This window comes from Cornus florida, unplaced genomic scaffold (assembly GCF_030987335.1).
Source record: "Cornus florida cultivar Cherokee Brave unplaced genomic scaffold, ASM3098733v1 CherokeeBrave_3.0.0_Hap2_Chr05, whole genome shotgun sequence".
Classification (NCBI taxonomy): Eukaryota; Viridiplantae; Streptophyta; class Magnoliopsida; order Cornales; family Cornaceae; genus Cornus; species Cornus florida.
In genome coordinates, this window is record NW_026775575.1 from 115,255,830 (window position 1) to 115,276,835 (window position 21,006).

Sequence of the window (21,006 nt, forward strand, 5' to 3'; positions counted from 1 at the left end):
AATTAATGTTTTCAATCTTAATTTTGTTACTTCTAATCTGAGTATTCCTCTTGACAGCTCTGTATTTAATCACCCACTCCGCTCAACCACAATCATTCCACGACCATCTTATTTAGGTAAAATCATTCCACGACCATCTTATTTAGTAATTACCTATCTACATAAAGTATTCAATAACACAGTGGACATTTTAAATGAGAACTATTCATTTCAAGTTCTATTTACCTAAAAAAAAACAATCCAAAACCTGAGGATGGTAAAAGAGGTCTAAACATCTCTCTAAAGAGCTCTTTCTCTCTCATCTATCTTCTCTGTAGTTTATTGTAAAAGGCTGGTTAGTTTGGTTATTTTAGCACAATTAATATATTTTTAATATAAATTAATTAAATAATAAGGGGCAATTTTTGACATTTCAACTAGAGTGGTGTTTCTGTCCAAAAATTCTTGTTCTTGATCAATTTCTCGATGTCAATTGACACCCAATTAACCCCCTAATTAAAGATACAATTACTAAAATGTCAACTATACCTCCTTTTCGATTCAAAATACTATGCCTCCAAAATAGAACCGAATGAAACTAAAGGTTGTTACTACAACCAAACCTTTCCCTCTAGCAATTTGTATCCAACTCTCTAATTTATTTTTATTTTTATTTTATATTTTATTTTTTCATTAGAAACAATAGAACCATCATATCCCATCTAAGGATATCACCCAATCTTCTACCCCAATGTTCGGCCTATCTTCCGCACCCAATGTTATCAATTCAGGGCGTAAATCCTCTGCTGTGCGATTTCAATGCTGTCTCCCACAGTGAATATTAAGTGGTCTTGGTTTGGCCACGTTTTACTCCACTTAATAGACACTAAGAATGTGTTGGACAATTACAGTACTATTTATAAGTAATATTTCACCACCATTTATAAGTAACATCATAGGAGTCTAAAAAGTAACATCACCATTTGTAAGAGGATAACACTATTGCTTAAAAAGTAAAGGTTGTTGACAGTCAAATACCTCATAATCCCCTTCAAAATCCTCTTTAAATTAACATGCGACTATTTTTTTTTGGATGTTCTATTTTTTATGATAAAATTTAACTTTAAAAATATATAAATAATATATTGAATTGAGTTAGATTTATGTGTGACTATTAGTTTTTTAGCACTATGTGAATTCCTTTTTTTTTATGGTGAAGGTGGTGAGTGTGACAATTAATATTAAACTTTGCCAATTTTTTTTCTTTTGATGGTGAATGTGGTGAGTGTGGTAATTAATATTAAACTTTGCCAAATTTTTTTCAAAGATATGTTAAATAATTTATACCCAAGTGTATGCTTTTTTAATATTTGAAAGAAGATTAAAAAAAAGAAAAGATGTGTCTCTTTTCATTATTTTTTGAAATAACAAGTGTTTTGTTTGTTATCTAAAGTTAATCCAAGTGATTTTAATTTTGGTTTAAATTCTTTAAATTAATATGTTAAAGTGTTTTTAAAATACTTTAATTTCAAATTATAACATAAATGATATGTTGAGTTCAGTTACGTTTGTATGTGACATTACTTAATCTGCATTATGTGCATACCTTATTTTGAGGGTGAAGATACTTATAAATGGTGGTGAATTGAGTTACGTTTGTATATGACATTACTTAGTCTGCATTATGTGCATACCTTATTTTGAGGGTGAAAATACTTATAAATGGTGGTAAATGTTACTTATAAATGGTGGTGTAATTGCCAAACTGTAACGACCCGAACTCAAGGGTCCAAATCGCTAACCGGGTCCTTATCTGAACCCGAGGTCAACTAAAGGTACTACCGTCCTTTCCTATATCGATACATAATAATAATAATAATAATAATAATAATAGTAATAATAATAATAATGGGATCATAGCTATAAAATATGTCAAAATAGTCTACTAACTCGTCAAAACCTATGGAAGAGCGTCGTCCGCCACTTCTCTTCCGTATCCTGAAAAATGTTAATAATAAAATAGGGTGAGCATAAGCTTAGTAGGAAGTGTTTAAGACACACTTCTTATGACCTCGTGAATCCACGTATAAAATAGAAAACAAGTGAACAGGATCATACTATACCAAAGATGTATACCAGAACCACAACATCCAATATAAACACATATGCCATTTAAGTCACAAACACACCATGTATGCCAATGAAGTGCAATGCCATGCTCATGTTGCTCCCCACTTTCGAAACATTTCTGTTTCAACATCCAAACCGTTAGTGTAATCCGACCCAAGGCTCCTTCAAGGGGTCATGGGGAGGGGTTGGCTAGTTTTTTCCCGACCACTTGGCACTCCATGGCGTCGTCTGGGTAGCTCAACCACATTAGAGTCTCTCTCTAACTCCCTCTAGATCACACTAACACCACGGACCACTAGGCGCCTCCTAGGTGTTCGGGTTTTCATAAACACTTTCGAAAACGTTTTCCCTAAAACAATTTCAATGGTTTTTTAAAAAAAAACTTTTTTTTTTTTTTTTTTTTTTTTTTTTTTTTTTTTTTTTTTTTTTCAATGGATGCATGAATGCTTCATGCTTCACAATTTACCATAATTTTCACATCATTAAATCTTAACAACTTTTCATAATAAAGAAGAATTTTCTCATGAATTTATAGTATGTTTTAAATCAACAAAATTTCTATAATTATACATATTAAACAAGAACAGAATCACAAAAACATACTTTCCATATCCAATCAACAAATCATACACACATATATTATTTACACATAACACACATAGAGATACATATCATATATCTACCATTATGGCAATTTTTCAAGAAAAAATTACAATAAATCCCATACATTCCATCTACATTACAATAAATCCCATACATTCCATCTACATCATGATTACATTATTATGGGGAAATCTTAACATTTATTTTCATAATTTCAACATTACTTTTCTTAACAATTAAAAATCATGGGGCATCTAAAATGTCAATACTAAACATGTATCTTCACAACCAAATATATAATCCTAATCATAGGTTCAATTAACACATATAATACATTCATTACCTTAATTACATACAACCATAACAACATAGACAAAATTGCTAAAATCAAACATGCTTAGAATCAAATTAACGGGAAAAAATCACAAAAGATAAAAAAAAACATGACTTAGAGCACCCCTACCTCAAAAGATGCAAAAACCCCAATTCTAAGCCCAATTTTCGAAAATTCTATGGTTGGCTATAGATGAAATTGCTTACATTAACTTGATGATATAACAATGTAATAAGTTAGTGCTTTGTGGGGCCCAGCAGAAAAATAAAAATAAGAAATATTACAATCTACCCTCCTTAAAAAGATTTCGTCATCAAAATCTACCCTCTTTAAAAAAAGGAGGCCCATAACCATACCCCTTCCCGAGAACACCTCACAGAACCCCAAAACCATGAACTCACCAACATATTGACTTTGACACTGGACATCACCAGGCAATCACACACCACTGTCACAAAAACACAATGCTCACTACCCTATAAGGGTACTCATTACTCACGACATCAGAACACGAGACCAACTAGACTTTACACCCGACTCTCAATGGACATTGGTCCACTCTACACTGCTACGTAAGACTTTGGAGCCCGAAAGACAAACGGTCACTAGACCACCGAACATAACAACATCCAAACTCCACTCATCCTCTAAATTACACACAAAACCCCAGACTACGAACCCCGTCCATCTTACAGTCAAGCTTAAACTCAAATCTACATATCCCTGTCAAATCGAACACTCACTACCTAACACTTAACTACACCATAACATACCCGTACAACGACTACCAACCACATCAAGCGGCAATCACTAAACTTATCATCCTCAAGATGACTAAATAATGAATCTCCTAACAATAATACAATCATTAGTCACCAAAACAATAAAACAAATTATCCTGCACCCAAGTCACAAATCCTCAAAACAAGATCTTTAATAATCAAACGGATTGGACACTTGGTCCCACCTAACATACCTCGTCACCCGGGATAAACCATCTGAATCCACCCTGTCACACCGACACATCGCGCAATACTGTACTCTTACTGTTTCTGACAAACTAAAAAAATCATGGACCTTTGACTCGACATCGTGCTAAAGATGGACTGACTCAGGAGAAATGGTTGGCCAAGCCATTCTCATCATCAATCCAATCTCAACACAGACGTCGTTCCTGTCTTCAGGTCTAAACCTCAAACACATCCCCGCACAGTCCACAAAATAACTAAGAGATCCACTTACTATCCACCCATTGTTCCACATAGCCTCAACAACTATACAGTCACATACCTACTTTAAAAATCCCCAATCATACCTTAATCATAACAAGCTAAAAGTAACACATCGCCAATACCACAATCATCAATCAACCTAAAAACTTTCCAGTCACCTCATATTACCTACAACAGGTAGTCAACATCATAACATCATTAAATTCAATTCTTATTTCTTTAAAACGCACAATCCGACCGTCTTATGTCTGAAACCTCAAAACCAAAGTCAATTGTTCCTATTATTCTTCAACGGAATCCCATAATCACTCTCTAGTTGCAAAACATTCAAACAATACCAACACTTGTCCTCAAGACACTACTAGAATCAATCACCTTTAAAAACATCCAAATACGTGAGTCACATCACATCACCTAATTATCCTTAAGCTACGATTCACGACACATTTCCTAGCCATCACTGCTAATACTAAACATCGGAAACACAACCCCTATTCGGCAACCCGTGCCTCACATCCTACCAGTCAAAACCACTCTCCAAACAAATACTACAAAAACCAAAGACTTCACCTCCCTCTGTGAGAGTGAGTCGACTTCTTCAATTAGGATCTCAATCGATGAACTCTAACAATGTAACAAACCGCTCACAAATCCGTCCTCCCACGGATACGCACAACTCGTAAACGAAAAACAAGACTTATGACAAACGACGTCCTTGCCAGGACTAGAGCAAATGAAAAGGGTAACGACCTTACTCTCATAAGAGATTGACCACTCGTACCTGAATGCACTCGACATCCTATCACACGCTACTCACTAATCGTCCAACCATGGACACCCAATCTCACCTGAGATGAAATGAACTCCCTATACACGAAGAGAAGAACCAACTGGAAACACATACGGGACTACGACCTCAATTCCATGCGACTTTGCCACTAACGGACCGTCACACACTATCAACATAGAAACCCAGCATACGATACACCGCGATACCCCTGCTAACCAAAACTAATCAGATTAGAGCACCGACGCTCACGGCATACTAACACTAGAAACAATCACAGCCCTTCGGATACCACGTCCCGTTCTACCTAAAATCAGTCACTCCCAACCGACAACCTCTAAGCCATAAAACGACACTTTACCATTCACTTTATCTCTACCTACCTAGGCGACACTGCCTCGATTACCGTACGCGCAAGACCCATAACCTCAGGCACAACAACCCACTGACTCTTCAAAAGAAAAAGATGCCTACATGGCCACACCTCTTTCTCTGGTTCCAAAGACTAAGTTGACCACAATCGCCTCAACTGGTGCACAATCCCATCACTTACCTGACAACATACAACAACACTTACAATCCTAAACCACATTCGGATCATGCCTTAGGTTGTTCCGCTACTCATCACTAGGCATCACACCATAATACCTTCACTGCCACTCATCCAAATCAATAGTTCAAACCTATCATCCCACCGGACCATCAACAACCATTATTTACCACTAGAAAAGAACATCCATGCGGCAATATCATGCAGATAAATCCTCAAAACAGAATGAGCACAAATCTTAAAATACTTAACACCCAATTGTTTCCTTAAAAGCATCAATGATGCAATCAATCACAAATGCTTAACAGACTACTTAGACCATTTTCCCTATGGCGATCTACATGCCTAACAAAAAAACTTAATACCCTATGTTCAACACCATTACCTCCTCTCTTCGCCGTTCCTCAGAACACCCTTGGCCCCAACAAAAGTCAAATGGGGCTAACAACTAAATCCACAAAATCAACCTCATCTCAATCATTCAAATCATCAGTCTACCTTTTCGAATCGTCAAACACCAAACACAATCTCCTGATACCTTAGACATAACATATAATCCAACTCTAGTCCACAACTTTCAAATCCTAGGACACAGTCTATTTGGTAACACTGTACCTACCATCAATCACTTCATCCGTAAACGATTGAGCACTTCAATGACCTCACATAACCTGCCTTATAGTGCAATCCTGCTCTACACAATTAAAGCTAACCACTATACACTACCTCGAGACTCTCTAGACAGTCGTGCCAACCCAGAACCCTGCTCATCGATCGAGCCATGCAATCAACTCACCGAGAGTCAATTACTTGTAACACACTTCCTTGGACCGTACCAGAACACCCGTAATACACACCTACAACCCATAAACCATATTCGTGACTTAAACAACCTCTGTCACACCTACCGCGACTGGTTCAAAAAGAACTTTCGCACCAAACTGTGATCCAAGTCATAACCACTGACCTTCTAAGGTCATACCGAAACCCTCACTCGCACACCTGACCCCCACGGTGACTAGAAACCTATTCACCAATGCATGAAACTCACACACAACACAATCACCATGCCATGAAATACAAACCCATTCTAAAGTCGTGCTCTAAGCACCACACAAATACAACAAGAAAATAAAAATGACTGCACACCAAATAGCTCAATCCACGAGCTAAAAGACCAAGCTATTCGTTCGATAAGAATTGGCACCCAAACAACCTTAGAGCAACCGAGCTCATCGCCAACTCAGGTCAAAACTTACACGACCCTAAATACCGTGACAAGTATTCTACCGTACTAGCAACCATCCACTTACTCGACCGCATAAACATATATGAATATAGATATATACGTATACAAAATGAATGAAACCTGTACTATACAAAACATGCTTGCATATATTAGGCTCATTACTTGTCACATTAGCATAAAAGAAAATTGCACCAATCGTGCCTACTGCTTGCCACCGTCATGTATCACATACTTTCCACTTTATCATGTATAATATGCTTTCAAATACTTTCACATTTCATTTACATATAACGGCAATTTAAACACGTAAACACTTAGCAAATAGGCATGCCTTCAAAATTGTAAACATATAAACAAGTAGTAAGTAAGCATGCTTCATAAAACAGCAAGTACATAAACACCAACACGTAATCAACGTAGGTCAACCTTCTACCCCTCTAGGCAAGCCACTACCCGTCTTCCTTAGGTTTTCGAACCAAAAGCGCTAATACCAAATTTGTAACGACCCGAATCCGAGGGTCCGAATCGCTAACCGGGTCTTTATTCGAACCCGAGATCAACTAAAGACATTACCGTTCTTTCCTATACCGATACATAATAATAATAATAATAATAATAATAATAGTAATAGTAATAATGGGATCATATCTATAAAATATGTCAAAACAGTCCACTAATCCGTCAAAACCTGCGGAGGAGCGTCGTCCGCCACTTCCCTTCCGTATCCTGAAAAATGTTAATAATAAAATAGGGTGAGCGTAAGCTCAGTAGGAAGTGTCTAAGACACACTTCTTATGACCCCGTGAATCCACGTATAGAATAGAAAACAAGAGAATGGGATCATACTATACCGGAGATGTATACCAGAACCACAACACCCAATATAAACACATATGCCATCCAAGTCACAAACACACCATGTATGCCAATGAAGTGCAATGCCATGTTCATGTCGATCCCCACTTCCGAAATATTTCCATTTCAACATCCAAACCGTTAGTGTAATGCGACCCAAGGCACCTCCAAGGCATCACGAGGGAGGGGTTGGCTAGTTTTTCCCTGACCACATGGCACCTCCATGGCGTCATCTGGGTAGCTCAACCACACTAAAGTCTCTCTCTAACCCCCTTTAGATCACACTAACACCACGGACCACTAGGTGCCTCCTAGGCGTCCGGGTTTTCACAAATACTTTCGAAAATGTTTTCCCCAAAACAATTTCATTGGTTTAAAAAAAAAATACTTTTCCTTTTTTTTTTTTTTTAATGGATGCATGAATGCTTCATGCTTCACAATTTACCATAATTTTCACATCTTAACAACTTTTCATAATAAAGAAGAATTTTCTCATGAATTTATAGCATGTTTTAAGTCAACAAAATTTCTACAATTACACATATTAAATAAGGACATAATCACAAAAGCATACTTTCTATGACCAATCAACAAATCATACACACATATATTGTTTACACATAACACACATAGAGATACACATCATATATCTAGCATCATGGCAATTTTTCAAGAAAAATTTACAATAAATCCCATACATTCCATCTACATCACAGTTACATTATTAAGGGGAAATCCTAACATTTATTTTCATAATTTCAACATCACTTTTCTTAACAATTAAAAATGATGGGGCATCTAAAATATCAATATTAAGCATATATCTTTACCACCAAGTATGTAATCATAATCATAGGTTCAATTAACACATATAATACATCCATCACCTTAATTACATACAGCCATAACAACATAGGCAAAATTGCTAAAATCAAGCATGCTTAGAATCAAATTAAAGGGGAAAATTCACAAAAGATTAAAGAAAACATGAATTAGAGCACCCCTACCTCAAAGAATACAAAAACCCCAATTCCAAGCCCAATTTTCAAAAATTCTATGGTTGGCCAAAGATGAAATTGCTTACATCAACTTGAAGATCTCGCCGAGCTCTCCGTTTCGCCGCAAATAGCACAAAAAATCTCTCAAAAATGAGAGAGAAATCAAGGCCTTAAGGATGTAGATATAGAGAGATAGAGAGTTCTGGTAATGAGAGAAAGCTTGGTCACGATTTTTTTGGGAGAAAAATGATCAGCCAAAAGATGATATAACAATGTAATAAGTCAGTGCTTTGTGGGGCCCAGCAGAAAAATAAAAATAAGAAATATTACACAAACACAGTCTTAGTGTATATTAATTGAAGTAAAACGTGGCTAATTATAAACCACTTAACACTCATTGCAAGAGACAACATGAAAATCGCAAAGCAGAGGATTTGCGTCCATCAATTCATTGTTTATATCTTTTACACCCAATGTTGTACACTTGGCCTTACCAAATGTACTAGTTTAGTCAAAACCAAGACTAGACTAGCGTTATACTTGCAAGTTTGTAAGCCTTATACTGCACTAGAGAGGATTAATATTGGTTACTGTTGTGTGTTTTTGCATACTACTTATAAATTTACCACTCGCAACAGCACGAATCCTTGCAGAATAGTACTATAGAGAGGGTGTCGAACCCACAGAGAGATGAGTTAATAGATTTTGCTATCAACTAATTCTTATTGGTTCACAGGTAACTGATTGAATTGATTGATTGGTTGTCACGATTATAAACTAAAATTAAACTGAAATTAAACTAAAGTGATCAGAGAGAGAGAGGTCTTAGGGCTTTGACTTCACCACAACTTTGTGACTATGGTAAACTATTTCAACTCTGGGGATTTAATCATATTATATTTCAAATGAATTGAATTCAATAACATTTGTTCAATTCGGGTTTTAAATAAAGATGTTTTATAAAGTTCAATTAACTATACCCTATCTGCGGTTAGCATGGACTATCCACCTACCTACTCTAACTACTTTGCAAACAATCCATCTTTCCTAAGAATAGACCATGAAAACATTCTTTTATAAAAAAACGTTAGAACACCATTACATGACCTCCATTCTTATATCTGGCCGCCAGATACCGTCCAATAAGAATGGGTTGAGAATAGAAGACGAACAGTTATATCTAAGACAAGGTAATAACAATTTGAAAACTATTTAAAACATTAAATCCAATTAAGTTGTCTCAATTGCTCATAGTCATTTAATAAAAAACATAATATATATTAAAAATATCACAGAGTTAAAACAATCAAACCATAGTACTAGGTAGGGTTACATCAGTGCCCTAAGATAGGGATTAGCTACTCATGACGATGTCGGATATCATTTGTACTGCAGTCGTCTCCATCGTCACGGACGGCACTTCTCTTCTCAGGATCTTCACCTTTTAAGGTTATAGAAACCCTAAAAGACACCGCGCTATCAGCCTTCTGAATAACACCGAAAAAAGGACTTGGAATTTCGCCCCTCTTCTATTAAGGCTTAAGCCTTCTTTTATAGAAGAAAATAAGGATCTGGTGGGCTTTTAGGTCTTTTGGCCCATCTGGGGTGAAATACGCCTCAAAAAGGAATAATCCCGTAACTTGAAATCTAATCTACCATGGAAAGCTCGAGCTTTAGGAAGTTGAGCTCGAGCTTTAGGAAGTTGAGCTCGACCTTTGAGGTTCAGGCTCGAGCTTTGGGAACAAGGCTCGAGCTTCTCTGCATTCGTGCTTGAACTTCAAGGAATGGTGCTCGATCTTCACATTGACACTTAGCCAATTTTCTTCAACTATTTTCCGAAACGTTTTTTTTTCAACACTTAGAATATTTTTGGGATTAAAATCTTTTAACATTGCTCGATCCAAGCTTCATGGGCTCGAGCATTAGGTACCGGGCTTGAGCTTTAGGTACTCAAGGCTCGAGCATTGAGTGATGGTGCTCGATCTTTGAGTCTTGGCACGAGGCCTTGGGAGCTTGGTTCTTCAATTAAAATCAACTCTTTAAATTCTGACGCCTTGTGCTCGAGTTTGAGGGCCAAGGCTCGAACACCATTTGTTGACTTTTCTTCTTTTCTTCTTGTAAGGCTCGAACCTCAAGAGTTGGGCTCGAGCTATTGTTCTTGAATTCTTCCAAACTTCACCATTCAAGCTTTCGGCTTGTTCTGGATGACCGGCAACGACTCTGTAAGCTTCGATATCATCATAAAGTCCCGGTTTTAACTATTTCTTTAGGAAAGTACCTATAAACAAACATTAAACATAAATCAGTCTAACTATGGATAGAAGTATCACTTTAGGCCTTAACATGCATATATTTAGGGGTTCGAATATGCAAATATTCAGCGCTCATTAGTTACACGGTAACTTGGTGAGGAGCAAATGAGCTCTCATCAGGGCTGCAATTTGGGCGGGTTGGGCGAATTTGAGGTATAATTTGAGCCCAACTCATCATATGAAATGCTAAACCCAAGTCCAACCCTAACCCTATCTTTAACCCTAACTACTCAACTCTAACCCAACCCATCCTTCTACTTTTAAATTCGGGCTTGCAACTCGGGTTTAAATTTTGTGTTAAAACTTCAGGTTAATTCGGGTTACTCATATGGTTAATCTTTGCACCGAAATTTTAATATGATCTTGAATTAGTTTTAGATTAAATTACTCTTTAACAAGAAAAAGTTCAAAGACTTTTTATAGATTTTTAATAAATTACAAACAAATACTTAGAAAATTAAGTTTGCTGAATATTAACATACAATAAGTTAAAATTTAACGAAGAAAGTTGAAAAGAAAAAAAGGTAATCATAGTTTAAATATTATATATAATGTATTTTAAAATAAAAATATATATATAAATAGTATTATATTTCGAGTTCGGGTTGCTAACACTTCAACCCAAGCTCAAACCCATGTTCAATCCTAATTGTAAAAATAATTATCCAAATTCGTAAAAAATTGAACTGGACTCGGATTAAGTTCGAATTTCCCAACTCAAGTTACACCCCTAGCTCTCACCTACTTATATAGGCCTCGACCTTACAATGAATGGCTAATATATGTACAAGTGGTGTCGGTCGGGAATATTCTAGAATGAGTTTCTATAATGCTCCAATGAATGGTCGACTACTCTAGAGAAGTCTACACGATACTAGATATAAATTTAGGTGTTAATATTAAATTATTTAAATTTATTTTATACCACCTTTTGCGAAAGATGCATCTGTTGTTGATGCCATTTTGTATAATATTTCCCTGTCGGAATAATATTTTCTTTGCGATGAAACGACTTATTCTCTTGTAAATATGTAACCATTATATTACCTCCTTTTCTGGCTCTTTTTCTTTTGGCCAATTTCAAAGGAAAATGAAATGGGAACTGATTCCATTCCTGCCTTTGTTTACACTTGATTGATATATTTTGGTTTATTGGCCTGTCTCCCATTGCTTTGACGAGTGCATTTTTAAGATTTACTTGCATACGTTGCTTTTGAACAATTTTCTATCTTCTAGTGAAGTTTATAAAAACTGTATTTTAAATTCTACTTTTCTATCTTGATAGTGCTCACCGGTTTCAACCATAAGCTAATGAGGCTTTTGTATACAAGAATATGCAACAAAGTTGACCTCGTGTGCTGGCATTATCAAAAGGAAAATAAGTTAATTCTCATAGATATATTTTTTTGTCATTTTATTCTCGTAAAATAATACTCCGTATAAATTAGACCACAGTTCATTATCAGAAGGAACTCCAAGTGACCTCAGCTTTAGGTCAGAAATCAGCATAAAAAGCAATTGATCAAGATATTTAAGTAATATAACCTTTGGCACTTGACAACAATCAAATTGTAATGTGTAGCACCGCTTAGTAACTTTAACTTAATTGTTCCAATTTCTAAATGTTACAAAAATCTAACTGCATATGTACACTGCATTTATCATTTAAGCCCAGACCTTCGTTCAAGAATTGCAATCAACAAATTGGTGCTCTAAGGAGGATCAGGATGTTTCAGATTACCTTCGACTGCAACTTTGCCCAAAATGTTTGAGTAATTGATGAGATATACTGTTGCACTTTGTAAAACAAACCATTACCAGGTCTCTGCATACTAGCAATTAACCATTGATAATCTGATAGTGCAGTATCTGATAATGGCTCTAGGAACTCACACCTAGCCAAAATTTCAGCTGGGGGCGCTCCAGCAATAAGGTTCGTGTCAAGCTTTGGCTTGCCCTTCGTAAGCTCTCCAGACTCTTCAGCTTGGCCATTTTCAAGGGCAGAGGGAGATGCGCCAGGGATTACTTCCTGTTTGAAAGGCAATGCTCTGGCAGCTTGCAAACAGAACTCTACCCATTGATGGATCAGTGGAGATGGACCTCTGACTCGGCCCCCAATTCTATTTGTTGATAATCTTGAGGCAGCTGGGATTGCCTGCGAAGTGGATATAACTCGATATCTAAAAGAGGAAGCTAATATTCATTATTCATAACTAATCTGCATATGGATGAATGTTTTACAGTGATTATATTGACTGCCTTTCCCCAAATTTATTATTTTATCAATTACGGAGTCGTATATTTGTCATCAATAGCTGCAGACATCCATTAAAAAGTGCAAGAAAGAAAAAGAACACTACTAAATCAAGTGTGATAAATGGACTAAGTTACAACATTTTGTTTGGCCCAGAATAATTTTTATTATTATTTAAAAATAAAATAAAAACCGACAATATCTCATCCAAAGCCAAGATCCGGGCATGTCTGACCATGCCGAGAGACTCAATGTAGCAGATTTCCCAATCCAGACCCATATATTTATGCTTGTCTACCCCAGTTACGTTAACCCATCTAAACCCGAAAAATAGGGTTGACCAAAATCAAATGGTAGACCTTAACAACACATGCCCTCCTTTTCTCCAAGGTGGATCCCTTTTTCTCATCATCCTAACTAATTATGATATAAAATTCTGTATTGATCATCTCAACAATCCATATCTACAATTTCTCAAGTCTCTCAATGTCACAGGACTATATTTATGTTGTTATAAAATCAGGTTACAAAGGATTAGAATAAAGATGATCTTCAAGGTGAGATTAGCTTAACTCCTCCAGATCATTCTCTTCATGAACGACAACATTATGACTGAGAATTGAAATGCATTATTTAATTTTTAGTTCTTTTCAGAGATAAAAGTAACCTTAAAAGAAAAAATATATCACCTATGAAAAAAAAAAAAAACAAACAAACAAACAAATCATTTGGTATTTGACAACAAATTATTAGAACTTACCCATAGGTCTGCCCATAAACTAGCTCCAGACTTTGGAACAATTACTGCAACATTTGACATGCGTTTAGCAGCAGGAAGAACATCACTACTCCACCCAACAGCCACCCATACATCTCCCATTCCGAATGCTTTTAAGTAGTGCACACTGTCAAATAATCGAACCTGCAGAAAGCCTTTTAGTGCAGATGTTGTAAAGTTATCATAGAGAAACACCGGCCATAGAACTTCCCTATACTCCCAATTCCCATGTATTGGTACTCTACGAATTTTGAACAACCGTGAAGATGTACCTCAAAAAAGGTTATTAATCTGAACAGGGTTGTAAAACTCAATATACAATTCAAATCTGACCCAAAAGATTAACAGGGTTTGAAATTGACTCAACCACTTGTTAATGCTTTCAGTAATAAAATATTCAACACTTTTGGCTAACAACGTGACATTACATAACAAAAACAGAAAAAAAATGAAAAAAAAAAAAAACAAAAAAAAAAAAAGAGACAAAAACCTGGTCAAGTATTGACTTGACTCAGCTGAGTTGATGAAATTATCAAGTTCTACCAATTATAACTTGCAAGAAAAGAGTCCGAGTAGTCAACTTTGGGGTCAAATCAATAAGTTCTACAATGGAACCACATATTTCTGTTTGGTGTGTAACATTTTTCTACATCCTTTTTCTTAATTGCCTTTGTTTTCCCCCCTTCACTGTTCAAGATAAAGCTCTCCTAGCTGTTGAAACTTGAAAGTGCCCAGAAATTTCAATTTTTATGCATATGATTAGGTCAGGATTAGAAACAATGGTTCTGCCATCATATTTTCTTTTTCCACCCCATTTTAATCATCATAAAGAATTCAACACCAGACCCATTGTGCCACTGAGGAGGCCTTCACAACCATGTTAGATGAGTTCTGGGCATTTCATCTTCATACCTGTTTTTGAAGCAATGCAAGCTTCTGTTGGACAGCATTTCTCCCACCAGCGACTTCAGAGTCAATGTCCTTTGTATTGTATGATGCCCCCATACACTTCAACACCACACCTACAACTTCTCTAGGAGAATCGACCATCGAAATCTTCCCAGCAAGTTGAGGCTGCCATAAATCTGCCCAGTCCTGCAAATTTGATTTACTTACTCCAAAAATACTAGATGCAGAATGTAAAATACTGTTAGCAGAAAGTTTACAGCCACAAAAGTTGATACAAAGAGTGTCAAAGAAGCCATAATAATATACCAACCGATTGCACAGAAGTTGTGATTCCCTGCTGACATTTTTATCCTTATTGCCAATTCGATTAAAAGCATACATTTAAAATAAAAATAAAGGCATTTCAAACAACAAAAACAAAGGCATTTTGACATGCTAATATTCACCCATTACTCGGTTGATCCAAAAGCTACCATCATCATGGAAGTGCTTTAGCAATGGTTTTTGGGACCACAACAAATCAAAGCTAAAAGTCTAATTATTGATTTAAGGAACCAGTCCCTCAGAAAACGCATCCATCAAACCAACTTGGCTTCATGTATTCTATTATGACTATTACGCTCTGATGGAAAGATGAGAAATCTTTAACAACACTGTCTGCATCCAATATGAAGGATAGGAAGTCATATTGTCTTTGATTTTACAATACAAATGCCCATAGAAAACTTGACAGTTTTTAAAGACAAATTACCTCTATAGGAGCCAAATTATACTTTTGAAATTTGCTTTTCTTGTAAGCTATCACCATACTTCCCCATCGATACGGAGCAGCCCAAATTTTACCTCCAGAATATAATTTACCCTCACTGTTCCTGCGTAAATATACCTGAGATTATTTTAGGAGCAGGTACTAAAAGTGTAATGGAGTAGATGCCAAAAGGAAAAGCAACAAAATTCAAGATAATACCATCATCAGCATTTAGCAGTGCTTGCATGCAACAATCTACGTTCTTCAGCACATTAAGGAAAATTATCAAATATCTATCCTTACTAATGGTACTGACGATTGCGATAAACAATTTCCATATACCATTGTGTTGCATGACAAAAGATACAAGGTAAACCAGTATGCAAGATGCCTACTGAGATACTATTCTACCATATACCAATTCTGAGATCAGTCAGGTCAAAGAGCAAACCTCTTTGAATGTTTTAATTTAATCTTTCATCAACAGTTTCTCCCCCCACCCATAATTCATCATGACAGCCTTCTTAATTTCAATGTTGGTTTGTGGAACATAAAATTTCAATGAGAAGCAGAAATAAGAAATTCTGTTCATTTGCAAATGAAAGTGCACTTGAAAATAAACACAGAGCTATGATTATCAGGTCACCTCTGTCCATAATTCATATATATCCCCATAATGCCAAGGCTTTCCACTAATTATTATGGGATTCAATTGATGATTATGTTCACATAAAATGACTTGAGTCACATTAGTTTCAGAAATAATAAAAATGCAGACTACATCCATAAAACAGTCGGTCAGTTTCTCCTTTGCTAAACAGTTAACCTCAGCAGAACCCTGCCCGATATATGAAAGTCGAGAATCTAAGAAACTTGTAGAGGTATCAAAACATAGGAAACGTGAGGGAAAAGGATGGCCATATTGTGCCAGAGAGAGAGAGAGAGAGAGAGAGTGCAGCATCTTCATGATCAAGACTTAACAACAGTACTCAGTGTAATTTTCTAAGGGAGGATGCTATGCCAAGCACTACATTCAATCAAACACATACTAGTTCATCCTCCGTCTTTCTCAATTTTTAACTGAAAATTAGCACGAAAATTTCCAAATTATTATCATATATCTTTACTATATTCCAAATGAATATCAGGATCACATCTGTTGAATCCTTCTTCTATCATCATTTAGCACTATGTTTACTATATTATGATCACATCATCATGAGTAAGCAAGAAGAAGCAAAAATATATGGTATCAAAACATAGCAAACGTGAGAGAAAAGGATGGCCATATTGTGCCAGAGAAAGAGAGAGAAAGAGAGAGTGCAGCATCTTCATGATCAAGACTCAACAACAGTACTCAGTGTAATTTTCTAAGGGAGGATGCTATGCCAAGCACTACATTCAATCAAACACATACTAGTTCATCCTCCATCTTTCTCAATATTTAACTGAAAATTAGCACGAAAATTTCCAAATTATTATCATATATCTTTACTATATTCCAAATGAATATCAGGATCACATCTGTTGAATCCTTCTTCTATCATCATTTAGCACTATGTTTACTATATTATGATCACATCACCATGAGTAAGCAAGGAGAAGCAAAAATATATGATATTTCCCCTCTCCTTCATTTCTTTGGATTCCTATATTAGGAAGGAGAGGTTGAAGAGGAATATTCATACCAAGAGTAGGATGAGTACAGAAGTGAGTGATTCTAGGTTGCTGTGAGTCGACTCACTCCTATAGTTGAAATTTTGATATGACACCACTGAAATGCCAATCCATGGTCATGAATGTTGCCACTAAAAAATGGCATCCCAATAAGTTTGAGTAGATTAAAATCAACAACAGCAAGCAAGAAATGACAATATTGATCACTTATCAAAAAAAAAAAGAAATGACAATATTGATTGAAGTAAGAGTTGACACCAAGTAAAAGGTTGGTATTGCTGGGAAGTCAGAAGTGAAATAAGTTACCTGTACAAAGATATACCATTCTTGTCAAAGCACTATATCGGTAATAAAAACGTGTGGAAAAGATACACAGTAACCAATAACTTATAAGTAGATATATGATTAGTGTTACGACAAACGCAGCGAACCCAAAGATAAAACCAAGAATCACGACATAAAATAAACAAGCCACACAAAGAACAGAACAAAATTATACATGGTTCGGCAAAACCTACGTCCATGGTGGAGATCCGGCGAAAGTTTTCGCTATACGAAAAATAGGAGATTACAAGTTTCAGCCCCTCACTCTCTTTCTTTGCGATTTTCAGTGTGTCAAAATCTCTACCCACTCCAAATCCTAAACGTCCTTATATATCGGGCTACAAGAGAGTACTAATTAGGGTCCCCGACCCACAAGCAAAAAAGGGGTCAAAAAATGACCCACTCCAAATCCTAAATGCCCTTAGGCTTGGTCCACACAAAGCTCATCCAACGGGCCGTCAGTTCGTAAACAGGCCGCAACGCGTCCCGGCACCAAATTCGGGCCACAAACAATACAATTAGAATATTATATATAACATAACAGGCACAACTACCCCTAGAAGCTAGGTACGCTTTCTTAAACCGAGTTCTCTTTATAAATAGCTGACCCCCTAGGGAAACAAAATGACTGATTTTTCACAATAAGATATTTTGGCACATTGACCAAAATGGTGTTATTATCCAGGCACTACATATAACACGCTATTTAATAGAAATGTCAAGTAAAAGACATGTCTGATAACACCCAAAAAAATTGTATCCTTACCTTCCAATTGTCACTCAAGCCTCTAAACCAATCTTGGTCCTCTGCCCCTTGTATGGGCTCAATAAGAGTCTTGTTAATTGCAAAATTGAGCCAGGAATCACCAACAGTAACAATATCAGCTGCCATAGCAGATTTAGGATCAACATTTCCTTTCATGGCTTGCTTAGAGAGATCAGTAAAAATGTCCTCAAGATTTCCACGGAACTCTGAAAGTAACTTCATTCTCCTTCCCTGAGATTGCATAAAATCCTACACGACAATAAGTTAATTATTCTAAAGAACTACCGTTAATTTTTTATTTTTTGGAAAAAACAACAGTGGACAATAAAACAAAGACGATGATGATGGTTACAACAACAAAGAAATATAACTATTGCTACTGCACTGTCACTGTTGCTATTAAAGTTTGTGCAGAAACCTTTACATTGTAACAAGATAATTTCCCAAATGAATCACTTCATTGGGCAAAGAAATAAATCTATGGAGATACTACATTGAACACAAATGATAAACTGCCATATATTTTCTCTCTTTAATAAAATTTTCAGTATCTTATATAACAGTAGGATTATGTTGAGATCAAAGTTAAACAAATTAACTTTCTTGGACATCAAAGAAGTGATAGAACTAGGGCCTAGCGAAGTCAAGAGAATACACATACTTCTTAAGCATAGTTATCAATGGAAAGCCATGGTGCAGACCTTGATCCATGAAGGAGGAACTGAACCACGCACAGCAACAATTTTCAGAGGAACCGTCAAAGCATACGTTTTGGACTTCCAAGTCTCAAATGATGATATCAATTCATTACCTTCAAAGTTCTCCACATTCTCAGATTTTCCCACATCACCATTGTCTGTCCACAAAACATTGTTGTATGTTAACTCTAAAAAAGCTCTCCAGCACAATTTCTCAAAAGAGTAGGAATTCTTTTTCACTCACAGCATTTATAGTAGTAGTTTAACACAAACAAACAAAGATTATATATAACTAAGTAATTGTTAACTTGAAAAAAGAGAACTTAAAAAGTAAAACCAAGCAACGTTATAGTATATATTTCCTATCAACAGATACCTCAAATTAGCTCACTCAGGCAATCATTATTTATATGTGAATATACTTCCTCTAAAGAAAGAAAGTCTGAATGAATTGAGGATAAATATTGAGATATAAATGTCACTATTGTTATGTTTGGGAGCACCGAATCAGGGCCATGGATTTGGGATTGGAGGTGCCACCAAACATAGCAAAAGTTTGCAAATTTATAGTAAGATATTCTACCTATATAAATATAAATATAAATATATATCTATATATATATATTATACTTGTGTGTACCTATAAAGTTGCTTTTGACTTTTAGATTAGTTTGGTAATAATATGAGGCGGGATCATTATAAAATGCAAATTCTTATTCAGCCCGTAAATTTGTTTCTTATAAGAACCATGAGTGAAAATTATCAATTTATTCTGTCCATACAAACTAGTAACTAGAGATTTCATATTAGATTTCCATAACATCCTAACAATTAAATCTCTCAATTACATGATGAGGTATTCCTATTTCACGTCTAGTGAATTTCAGATGAAATTATCATTATCAAAAAAATATTGAAACTAGTATTATAAGTTTTAATTATTAGTATGATATGAGTCATATGACCACCATCGTTCGGAGCTACCTTGAATTCCCTGCTGTTCAACCACCGTCTGACAATCGACCGTGGAAGAAACCGGAGGAATGTGTGTAGTGGCAGCTGCCGAGCAGGCTCGAATGCCGAGGGCGATGAAGAGAATAGCAGAGGCAGCGAGACGGCGAAGCAAGTCGGGAGTTACCTTGAGGTACCTCGGCAATTTTGGAGATTCGCCGGCCGGCGAGTGTGGGGTGAGATTCCGGCGGCCAAGTGTGGCCGAAACTGTTACTGAGAATCTGAGGTTCCGCTGACGAAGAAACAGGGGATTACTGCGATGGAAATGAGGAAAACTAGGGTTTGGGTTGGAGAGAGACGGGATTGACAACAACGCCATTTTGTGCACGAAAGAGTGTGTGCGCGAACGTGTGCAAATATAACTTGCGAAAAACATATATCTGAGTAACTGTGAGCATGCATAGATTTAGATTAGAACTTAGAAAGTTCATAAGCCTCTAACTTCTCAACCGTTCATGATTTGCAATTAGAAGAAAGATTAAAAATAAACATTTAACCTAATACTCTGTGCTAAAATATTTTTTTATTTTATAATGTTTGGTTGCCGTAAAATAGTTACGAAAAAAAAATAAAAAAATAAAAAATAATAATTTATACATATCTCGTCCGATAAACTCGATTTCAACCTGGACGTAGTCCTTTGCCAACCACCGACAAAGTAAAAATAAAAAAATCTTTTACCTGAAAAAAAAATATATAACAGAGCCTAAAAGTAAAGTATCAAATATATATATTTTTTATATCAAAGAAATCATCAATTTACAATTTACTAATTAAAATTTCAGCTTGATTTTTTTTTTTTTTTTTTTTAT

General features: G+C 35.9%; 1 protein-coding gene across 2 annotated transcripts; it reads right to left on the bottom strand.

The window, feature by feature from the left end:
- Positions 1-12,533: 12,533 nt before the first annotated feature.
- Positions 12,534-20,589, bottom strand: LOC132308820 (uncharacterized). Of its 2 annotated transcripts, none has more exons than XM_059807062.1 (7): positions 20,168-20,589; positions 19,187-19,341; positions 18,486-18,716; positions 15,722-15,856; positions 14,974-15,156; positions 14,044-14,205; positions 12,534-13,184 (listed from the first exon to the last, which is right to left on the bottom strand). In XM_059807062.1, the coding sequence occupies exons 1-7, from the start codon at positions 20,568-20,570 to the stop codon at positions 12,762-12,764; spliced, it is 1,692 nt and encodes a 563-aa protein (XP_059663045.1). In that variant the 5' UTR covers positions 20,571-20,589; the 3' UTR covers positions 12,534-12,761. The 2 variants fall into 2 exon arrangements, with proteins under 2 accessions (XP_059663045.1, XP_059663044.1); XM_059807061.1 differs by having other exon boundaries at positions 18,486-18,734; positions 20,168-20,588.
- Between the last annotated feature and the right edge of the window lie 417 nt (positions 20,590-21,006).

Excerpts from the sequence above, each read along its gene's own strand:
- LOC132308820 (XM_059807061.1), bottom strand. The coding sequence starts at position 20,570 with ATGTTTTTCGCAAGTTATATTTGCACACGTTCGCGCACACACTCTTTC. Across the intron at positions 15,157-15,721 it reads ATAATTTGGCTCCTATAGAG|GACTGGGCAGATTTATGGCA; the intron begins GTAATTTGTCTT and ends TCAAATTTGCAG. Across the intron at positions 14,206-14,973 it reads TTGCATTGCTTCAAAAACAG|GTTCGATTATTTGACAGTGT; the intron begins GTATGAAGATGA and ends GGCTTTCTGCAG.